Source organism: Lactuca virosa, chromosome 5 (assembly GCF_052849685.1).
Source record: "Lactuca virosa cultivar CGN04683 chromosome 5, Lactuca_virosa_CGN04683_v6, whole genome shotgun sequence".
NCBI lineage: Eukaryota > Viridiplantae > Streptophyta > Magnoliopsida > Asterales > Asteraceae > Lactuca > Lactuca virosa.
In genome coordinates this window covers 220,623,120-220,634,137 of record NC_136430.1, presented here as the reverse complement: position 1 = coordinate 220,634,137, position 11,018 = coordinate 220,623,120, and the positions used below count along the sequence as shown (strand labels likewise).

Sequence of the window (11,018 nt, the reverse complement as noted above, 5' to 3'; positions counted from 1 at the left end):
TCACACAAAACAATTTATCTTCAGAGGAATCCATCCAACCCAAGTAAACAAATCATTACAATCCGTACTACACTTATCCATAAGAGGCCTTAAAGATTTGACAGAAAACTCGCATTTGCCATCAGCACTCCAAACCCACCTGTTCATTCTTAAATTGAAAATCATTCAAAATATTATATAAAACAAAAAATTGGTTCATTCCACGGCCTCTCCTAAGCTCCCTAGACCAACACCAACAATAATTATTCTCCATCTCGGCATTAACTCTCACCGTATCTTTGAGTAAACAGTCTTTAAAATATTCAATAACATATAGTTCAGGGAAAAGCTTTCTGAAAGTAACATCACCAAACCAAGCATCCTTCCTAAAAGTGAGTTTTATCCCCAAAGCAAACCTTCCTTTTAAATAGAAAATTCAAGTCTATATTTTTCACCAAATGCCACATCCAGTTGAGAGATATCTAGCCAAACACATTTTACCGATTTTTTAAGCTAAAGGCTTACCATCAATCAACTTAATACCATGAATAGGTTTGATACAAGAACACCAAAAAGAATCATACTCCATTTTTATCCTCCATCATTTAGCAAGAAGACTCAAGTCCATCAACTCAAGAGAACTAACACCAAGACCTCCAATTGCTTTCGATTTTGTAACCACATCCCAAGCAACCCAATTGATGTTTATCTTGTTGTCATCTCCTCCCCATAAAAACCTCATTCTCAAGCTATATAACACATTAATAACTTTTATAGGAGCCTTAAAAAGAGATATAATGAAGCTCAAGACTACTAAGAACCAAGTTTACAAGTATAAGCCGACCTCCAAACAAGAGACTTTTAACTTTCCACTTGGATACTTTCACCTTAAATTTGTCAATCACCGGAACCAATTCTTAACACGTTTCATATTAGCCCCAACCGGGAGGCCTAAGTAAGTGAAGGGGAGGGAAGTGGACTCACACTGCATCTTTCCCAACCCACAACACATAAAAACGTTGTATGTCCCAACCCACTCAACTCATTCAAATTTTAATAAAAAACATACAAAACTAATTTACAAAATATTAAAAACATACAAAACTAATTTAAAAACATATAAAATTATTTTGATACAAATCTTAAAGCAAAAAGTATAAATACTCAATGCATGGGTTGATAAATGGTTGAACAGGTTCATAAACCCGCTGAGATGACAAACCGCTTGACCTACTGCTTTGTTATAAAAAACATATTCTTCTAAATGTCTTTTTGTTATTTTATATATTTCAGCTGGCTTATCAGCTAATTTGGTATCGACTAGTGTTTCAGCTATGACGCCAAACGTAACACTAATACCAAATAAAGTTTGCCTCTATTAAGTCTATCAAGTAAAAAGAAAGAGCACATTTCCATTTATGGACAAAACTACACGCCCCTGAGCAAATTATGTTTAATCATTTCCAAATTTACATGTCAATCATCACAAAATTGTTCCTGATTCCTCAAATGTTGTACCAAAAGTATAGATTCGTCATCAGCTTCTTTCTTAGAGGCTTATTTACAACCCATCAATTCCTTTAGTCTATCTGCTTCACTGGATAACATTTATTTTTCAGGAAAAAAGAAACTTAAGACATATAAAAATTATATACAAATAAAAGATAATGTAACGATATAACATCCATAAATATGTTTAATAGTACAATTAGCAAAGCCTCCCTGTGGACTTTTATGCAAAATAATTTTTTTGATTTGGTGTAATACTTGAAAAAAGAGAGGTTTTGAAGGTTTTTTTTATTGTATATTACTAGTAACCCCCTAAAAGTTATTTATTTGCAAAAAGGCCAAAAAGGTGTAATTTTTTGCCTATAAACAAATATAATAACCTTTGTAATTTGTTATACATCAAGATCTAAAAACAGTTTAAATGCAAGAAATACCAATGTACTTCTACTTTCATTTATTTACTCTACTTTCATTTCTGCCTATTATAGCATTGTACTTTGAAAAAACTACTCAATTATAGCAATGTCATCCGAATACAAAGTAACTTTCATTGCTATAATTGGATAATATTTTCCAAAGTCTAATGTCCTAATAAGAAAAAAAAATTGAAAGTACAATGCTATAATTTGGTAGTTTTTCAAAGTACAATGCCTTAACTAGCAAAAAAATTGGAAGTACAATGATATGAAAGTAGTTAGTTTTTCAAAAGTGTGTTGCTATTTCTTGCATTTAGCCTTATAAAAACCAACAAAAATGTATTCTAATTACATTCATGTCATTTGCAATTTTTCATAGACATGAGATTGAGAGTTTTGTCGCATTTTTAAATAAAGAATCTTTTATATTTACCATATTATATAAATGAAGCATTTCAGTTATTAAAAGTGCATACCTTTTAGGAAAAGAGGGAATTAGCTCTTCTACTGCCTTAATCATGATTGAACAGTCATATTCCTCAGGAGTAGTTTTTTCTTTTCTCGCAGCTGCCAAATATGATTTAGATTTATTAAATGGATCAATCAAATAAAGTCATAAATAAAAGGTAATCTAACACCAAAGGATTTGTTTAAGGTTATTTAGGTAGTGTTTGGTATGATGGATTCGGAGAAGGAATGGAATGGTTCATTCCATTACCTTTTCCATTCCATTCCATCTAATAAACATACCCTAAAAGGTAAATTGCAAAAAAAAAAAAAAAGGAAAAGGAAAAGGAAGTGAAGATAGTAGTTAGAAGTACCTTTACTGTATTTTTTATTTAAATCATTGCTTCCACTTTCAAGATAGCATAAATCACTGGAATTCAGTTCACATCCTTCCATTCGTGCAAAATCACCCAACATACGACCAATGACACGATACGCCACCATACTCACCACATCACTAGCAACTTGTACACCAAGGTACCGATTTCCACAAATACCCCTATCATCATCAAACACCAAATTCCTTTCCAAACATAAATCTTTATCACAAACTCGATCCGTATCCATATTTCCAAAACTCACCAAGTGATATGGCATTGAATTTGTAACTTTCAAACTATTCAAGGAATCCGATTCCATCGAACTGATTCCAGCCATGGAATCGGAATTAGACAGTTTGATCTCAATCTCCTCGGTACTTCCTACTTCTTCATTGAAATCACTGAAATTAGACACATTATTTTCCATATGTTGTTCATTATCTTCACAAATATCATCACCATCACTTTCTCCATGATCCTCCATGTACACATCAGCAAACTCTAGGTCAAAATCATCTTCCGGGATCACATCCCACAAAACTTGCTTCATAGAAGCACTAACGTTCAAAATACATTCCACTTCTTCATCTACTTTCATTTCCACCATACGTTTATTTTTACCTTTAGGACTTTTCTTTATAATAGCAAGAACTTTAAATAAAGACTGTGGAATGTTCTCAATATCACTACACTCTAAAAGATATTCCATCAACAAATTCTTAACCCGTATAGACGAATCAGATAATTTCACATCAGGGTCGATTATAATTTGTATTTTCTTTAAAAGTTTTAGTTCAATATGGTCAACTAGTTTGATACACATTGCAATCTCGTTTTGAAGAGAGATAATTTCGGGTGAAAATTGAATGAAGTTGGTTGCATAGTGATGTCCTTGAATCAACTTTAAAGTCAACCCTGCAACTTCCATTGCTTTTGCTAATGGTTCTTGTAATGAATCTCCTTCACTAAGTTTCGAAAGGAACCCTAAACACTTTTCTCTCAAACGTTTGATCAACACGTCGCGATTCCATCCGGATCTTTTTGAGATTAACTTCGGAATGTAATCTTTGATACCACGGAGTTTTCGATGCATGGCGGAAAGAGTTTGAGGGGGTAAATCTTCGAGTACGCTAAGTATCTTATGAACAGCGGAATGGGAAGAACCGGAATCGGGAATGAAACGGGATTCAGGATTCCAACGGAAATTTTGCGGATTCTTGAGTACTGATAAATGATCATTAGATAGTTTTATCTTTGGGGTGTTGTTTTTCAAGAGGTGTTGTTTGATGATTTGTTTCATTTTCCAACGGGTTTTTTCAAATTTAATTGAACCACTTGTCAGTAGTTTGGCAAATTGGAAAAGGCCTTGATTTGTCATGTCATCCATTAGGAATAGAAGAGTTGTAATGTCTGTAGGTGAATGAATAAGTTGCATGTCATCATGAAGAATTTGGTATTTGTTTTTGGATTCAGGTTCTTCAACTAGCTTTTTGACAAAAGATCTTATAGTTTCATAGAATACCTGAAGGCAAATATTGAGAAATATCAGGAGATGTGAATAAAAGATTGTGGGCTATAAATGAGGAAGAAGTGGTAACATAATATGCATTATTAGCAAATTTTGCCTTCCGCTCCTAAATTACAAAAAATAACCAATAATAATTTCATCAAAATTAAATAACACTTACATCATCTTCCCTAAGTAGGTATTCAGGTATGGGCCTGCACACATTAAAAAAATGTTTTACAAAATGAGTAACCAACATGGAGAACGGACTACAAGGGCAATTTTGTAAATAGTAAGGACTTAATGGGGAAAGCCTCATTTCTATAACTCCTCTATTAATTCATTCTTTAAGTAAAAAGGAATTAACAGATTGAGTTTTGTGCTTGTTGACTCTATCAAACATGCTACACATAAGTGTTAATAATCAGATTTCAATAATATAACTTGCAACAATGAGTTTTTGGTGCTTGGGTAAGGGTAGCCTACTTCTGCATATATTGTACAGTTATTTGATTATTTAAGTGTCGATAATCAGCTTTCAGTAGTAATATACTAGCTGCAACAAACTAATTATCAAAAGTGTTGAGTAAACTTGCTTTTACCATTGTTTTGTCTATTACTTTCTTAAATAATTACAACCCTAAACCTCACTCAACACCATCAAAAATGATGATTACAATGTCTAAAAACTATCTGTTGTTAGAGATGATGAATGAATGATTCAATATCATATCATTTTCAATATCCATGTCTAAACAAACCCCTCAATATAGAACGTAGAACTAAAATTTGAACTAATAAGTAGTCAGATAGAGCTTTTAGAAACATAGCTACGTTTTAACTCAAAGTAAACTCACGTTAATAAACAGAACTGAATCCTATCTCGCGTACCTTTCAGGTTGAGATTTAGATTCTTTTAGTTTGCCAGCTTCGTTTCCGGATGTTGGTAATCCGATTAACCACCTTGTTTCAAACAGCATCAGAAATAACCAGGAATTAGAAATTATATGAGCAAAAAGTAAACAAAGATAAACGCAATTGTTGAAGAAGATTTGGAGAATAAAGCAGCTGAAATACAAACCTTCTCTTGTTCCTAAGCTCCTTCTCTTGAAGATTAACTTGTTCCAACAACGATTTGCAATCTTCGTACCAGAATTCCATCTTAGCGATACAAAAAACAAAGGAGACGCTGCTCAAATTTCAGATTTGTACGAAAAAATCGTCAGAAACAGAAATCCAAAAGGTGTCTATAGGGGTTTTTGGGCGAGGGTTTTACGCCGAAGCCGCGCCAGTGGAGTTTAGGTGGAGTTTAGGGGTGTTTGGGAAATGAGTTTTGAAATTATTAGTGGGTGCTTTTAAAATAGCTTATTAGTTCTTTTTGGTAATTACTAATCTAGCCAAATTAAGAATGTCATTAGCAATTTTTAGCCAAAAATTAGTAAATGTCCAAATATAGCCCACGAAACCGTAGGTTTCGAGTTTCGTCTACTGTTTCCCAAATTCGTCTACTGTTTCGTTTTTTGTATTAAAAAAAAAAATCATTTTCAACATATAAAACCGTAGGTATCTCGAAATCTACGGTTTCCCTAACCGTAGGCTACAGTTTTGTCAAAAAAAAATACGTTTTTTTTTTTTAAATCTACTATTTTGGGGGTTTTAACTACTGTGTTGTCAAAAAAAACTACTGTTTTGTCAAAAAAAAAAAAAACGTATTTTATGGGAAACCTACGGTGTACAAGTGTTTACTGCACAAACTGTGCAGTAAATGCTTGTACACCGTAGGTTTTCAAAAAACCTACGGTTTCTTTTTTTTTTTTTTTTTTAAATTATACGAATACAAAATAAATAAAGTCCGATGCTATTGAATCGATTTAAAAAAAAATCCGTACGGTTCATACGAAACCGTAGGTGTACAAGTCGACATTGTACAATTTGTGCATTGGGCACTTGTACACCGTAGGTTTCGTATGAAACCTACGGTTTTATATTTTTTTTTTTCGATTTTTTTTCAAAAAAAATTTAACCACATATACAAAACCTACTCCTAATCACAAACACGGTAAAAATTTGATGAAAAGTAGACAAACCTGGTTGTTTTTCGGGTGCTCCATTGAGAGAAAAAAAGTAGTCAAACTTAAGAAAACAATAGGAAAAAAGACCTAAACTGAAATTTTTTTCATTTTATACTTTGGGCGAATGGGCCACAAAAAAGTAAACGCGTCCGTGAAACAATAGCCCATTACCACGAAATAGTATTTTTCGTGCTAAAACAGTAGTCAACCACGTTGACCGTAGTCAACCATAAGTTGACTATGGTTTTGTGGGCTATTTTTGGCTATGTGAGATTTTTTGGCTATTTTTTGATAAATAATTAACAAAAATGGCTAGATTAGTAATTTCCCCCTTAGTTTTTTTAAAAAGCTAATAAACTAAAAAAGTATTTTAAAATAACTTTTTGAATAGTAAAAAAGTAAAGTTTTAAAAATGTAACATCCCAAGTTCGGAAGCAATAAGTTGAAGGGTGCTAAGTGTAAATTAAGGAAGCTACTCGACGAGTAGGTATGCTACCCGTCGAGTCGGAGCGGGATTTGATCGCGGGTTAAATGGCCAACTCGCCGAGTCGGAAGATGTACTCGACGAGTTGGTGCTGGAATGAGAAACCCTAATCCCGAGGGTTGCACCTTATTTAAAGGACTTTATGTCCTTCTCCCAGCCTCCTATTCCCCCAAAGAGTTCCAGAAAACCCTAATTTCGTGTGAGACTTCATTATTGAGGAGATTGGAGCTTGGAAGAGGAATTTGGTGGAAGGAGCTTGAGGAATTAGAGGCTAGCATCAAGGGGCTTGTGTAGATCTGGAATCTACCTCAGTTTTGGGCACATCTCAGAGGTAAGGAGCCATTATCCTAAGCTATTTCCTTTTTTGTTCATCCTTGGTGGTTGATTTGGAGTTCCTTGGCTTGTTTGAGATCCATTTCGGGTTTGGAGTTTAGATCTGGGGTTGCTACTCCAGATCTAGGCTTGTGATGGTCCAAAATGTCATAAAGCTTCTGTTTAAGAGTTGTTGGTGAAGCCCCCTAGTCCTTAGCCCTAGCCCTAGTGTGATTTGGGCCTATACCTCCTTGGTTTCACGTAAAGTTTGCAACTTTATGTGAGGGTTAGACTGTAGAAGAGTGGATATATGGATTGGAGCCCCTGCATGGCTCGAAAAGCCTCTGTATGGATTGAGAACTGGAGAGACTCGGCGAGTCACATGGGTGTACTCGACGAGTTGTATGAAGATTGCCTTGGACCCGACGAGTTGGAAGAACAACTCGACGAGTCTGTTGAAGATTGCCTTGGACTCGGCGAGTCTGTTCTTGGACTTGGCGAGTCTGGTCGCAGAACCTAACCTCTTCTGGTTAAGACGCAGATCAGTGAGTCGAGGGGTGACTCAGTGAGTTGGACAGGATGGGACTCGGAGATCGTTGGACTCGACGAGTCTTGGGGTGACTCGGCGAGTTGAGTCGTGTTCTACGAGTTTTCAGAGTATAAGGACTCGACGAGTCAACGGGTTGACTCGGCGAGTAGGGTCAGTCAGGAAGTTTGACTTTGGCCTGGACTTTGACTTTGACCTTCAAGGGTGTTATGGTAATTGGTTATTTATGTCAATGGTCCATTGATGGCAATAGGTGTTGGAATTTGGAGCAGTGCTTCCGTGGTTCGGTTCTTCATTTCAGGTGAGTTATCCTCACTATATCGACAGGGTCTACGGCACCAAGGCCGGCCCTTTATCGGATGGAAATTCGGGTATTGTTGTTATGTTATTGCTTTGCTACATCTGCATCCTGGTATTTAGGATGGTGTTATGTTAGTGACCTGGTTAAGGTCGGTACCCGGTATATAGGGTAATGCTATGCTAGTGACCGGTTAGGTCGGAATCCTGGTTAGGATGTTGATATGCTATGTGATCTGTTAGACTGATAGTCTGGTTAAGGATTTGTTATGTGATGAATTGTTTTATGTGCACATGGTTGTTTGACGGGGGTTGGGTTGAGGCGGTGTAACATCCCATATTTCACGTCCAAAAATTTCATTTTTAAATCAATACTTTGGAAAACATTTGTGAGTAAACATCGTTTGATCATATCATTTCATAAACATATTTCGTGTCTGAAAACCAAAACATAAGAACAACCATAATGTCAGAGTACAAAATCCCAGAATAACTCATGGTGCGGAAAACATTGTGCGTGTATGATGTGCCGCTACCGCGCCAGCTCCTTCCCCTTCGATGAAGAGGTACCTGAAAACAAAATTGTAACTATAAGCACGAAGCTTAGTGAGTTCCCCCATTGTACCACATACCATACAAACACATAGCATACATACTGTCGGGCAATTCTGGGGTGCCCGACCTACCCGATACGGTCATTCTGGGGTGCCGACCTACCCGTGTCAAGCCATTCTGGGGTGCTGACCTACCCATGTCAAGCCATTCTGGGGTGCTGACCTACCCGTTGGTCCTAACAACCGAACTTGGGGCTATTCCCCTCCTACTACCACTATCACATATAACATAGCATGCCAGCATATAAACATATCATCACATGCTGTCAGACATATCTAGGGTGTCTGACCTACCCTTCGGTCCTTACAACCGAACTCTACTACTATCACTTATAACATATCATGCCAGCATATAACATATCAGGTAGTAGCAAAACTAGATGATATCACAAAGACAATCACCTAACATACAACTCCTACTGGTGGGCCGATATTGTGGCCGTAGACCCACCGCTACTGGAAGGTAACTCACCTCGTAGTAGCTGCTGATCTGTGCGGGAAATCCTCTGACTGCTACTGCTGCTACTCCGGAAATCCTCCGGCTATAATTCCCACAAAACACTTAGTCATACACTGCCAACTGCTTTTAGGGTAAAATGACCATTTTACCCCTGACCAAGTCAAAGTCAAAGTCAAAGTCAACTTCCAGTTGACCTGACTCGCCGAGTTGGTTCGCCAACTCGTTGAGTCCCTAACCTTCTATTTGACCTTATACTCGTCTCTACTCGTCGAGTTAGGCGATGACTCGACGAGTTTTCCTTCTAATTGAACATCTACTGAATCTTCATCCGACTCGCCGAGTTGTATGAACAACTCGTCGAGTTCATCTTCAACTGATGAACATGTCCTGTCCTTGACTCGTCGAGTTGTATGAACAACTCGTCGAGTTCATCTTTAATCTTAAGAAGACTGCCTTGGACTCGCCGAGTCTGTTCATGCACTCGCCGAGTCCCATGAATTCCAGAACCATGGCTTAGTCCAGAACGTTGGGTCACTCCCCGCGACCTCCCTGAAACCTTTCCACACTCAACTGGGTCCTTGAACCAAATCAAAAAAGGGAGTCAAGCCTCGGACTCGCCGAGTCCCAAGAACGACTCGCCGAGTCGAGTATGTCCAAGTCTCATTTTCTCGATTTCTGGTGTACAACACTTGTCCAAAAGGTAGATCTAGGCTCCTAGGACCGTTCTAGCACGTAAAGTTACGAACTTTACGTGCATGCATGGGACTTTTGAGCCTAAAGGCCCTAAAATGGCTCCTACAATGCATGGGGCCTTCCTTGAGTGCCAAAAGCCACTCCTTTCTGCCTTGTAACCCCTCCAAGGACCTAGATCTGAAACTTCAACCCCTAACCATGCTTGCAATCATGGTTGGCGACCAAAATGGCTTAGAAAAGCCCTAAAACTTCACAAAATGGGATCTATCAAATGGAAGAGCAAGGTACAGACTTTTTACCTTCAATGAGCTGAAAATGGTGCACAAACTCGGATCCCTTTAGCCTCCTCTTGTTCCCTCAAGCTTTTCCTTCCCTCCTTGGATCATAAAAGCACCAAAGTCACTCCAAATGCCTTAGATTGCTTCAATAACGGATAGGGTTTGCTATGGGGGTCTTCTGGGAGCAAACGGGACGAAGGAGGCCGAGTTAAAGTGTTTAAATAGGGTGCAAACCCTCGGATTAGGGTTTTTGTCTAGACATGGTCTACTCGCCGAGTCCGGGACCCGACTCGCCGAGTCCATCGCTTAAATCTCGCGTCCCCGCTCGCTTCTACTCGGCGAGTTGGTCCTTCAAATCGCCGAGTCCAAGGCCAAAAATGCAAAATATTTAAAGAACTACTAAAAAGAATACGTACCAAGAACCAGGTGCTACAAATCTCCCCCACTTAATTTAGACTTCGTCCTCGAAGTCTGCTGCTCGTTCCTGAAACAGCTCGGGGTAATGCTCCATCATCTCGTCCATCGGCTCCCAAGTCCACTCCGACCCCTTCCGGTGCTGCCATTGCACCTTCACGAGTTCCACTCTTTTGTTCCTCAGATCCTTTGACTTCCGGTCAAGGATCGCTACAGGCCGCTCGATGTAATTCTGGCTGTCATCAACCTGAATGTCCTCCAAGGGTACCACTGCTGAGTCGTCCACCAGGCACTTCCGCAGCTGGGAGACGTGGAAAGTGTTGTGGATCTGACGGAGTTCGGCTAGCAGATCCAGCCTGTACGCCACCTTGCCCACCCGGGCTACGACCCTGAACAGTCCAATGTACCTTGGGCCCAACTTGCCCCGCTTCCTGAATCGAATGACGCCTTTCCAAGGCGACACTTTCAGGAGAACCATATACCCGACCTGGAACTCCAGGTCTGATCGACGCTTATCGGCATAACTTTTCTGCGGACTCTGAGCAGTCTGAAGCCTGCTCCGGACCTGCTGAATCTTCTCTGTCGTCTTGAGCACCACTTCGGTGCTCT

The 11,018-nt window shown here is 38.5% G+C and overlaps 1 protein-coding gene across 1 annotated transcript; it reads right to left on the bottom strand.

The window, feature by feature from the left end:
* Nucleotides 1–1,371: 1,371 nt before the first annotated feature.
* LOC145116646 (DNA double-strand break repair protein) lies at nucleotides 1,372–5,553 on the bottom strand. The gene is made up of 6 exons (XM_079052968.1): nucleotides 5,320–5,553; nucleotides 5,130–5,201; nucleotides 4,420–4,453; nucleotides 2,726–4,253; nucleotides 2,381–2,471; nucleotides 1,372–1,576 (listed from the first exon to the last, which is right to left on the bottom strand). Exons 1-6 carry the CDS (start codon nucleotides 5,397–5,399, stop codon nucleotides 1,537–1,539), a joined length of 1,845 nt encoding a protein of 614 aa, XP_078909094.1. The 5' UTR covers nucleotides 5,400–5,553; the 3' UTR covers nucleotides 1,372–1,536.
* Between the last annotated feature and the right edge of the window lie 5,465 nt (nucleotides 5,554–11,018).

Coding starts and splice junctions, on each gene's coding strand:
- LOC145116646 (XM_079052968.1), bottom strand. CDS start 5,399: ATGGAATTCTGGTACGAAGATTGCAAATCGTTGTTGGAACAAGTTAAT. Junction 5,202..5,319: donor GAGCTTAGGAACAAGAGAAG/GTTTGTATTTCA, acceptor GTTTGAAACAAG/GTGGTTAATCGGATTACCAA. Junction 1,577..2,380: donor ATTCCCTCTTTTCCTAAAAG/GTATGCACTTTT, acceptor AATGTTATCCAG/TGAAGCAGATAGACTAAAGG.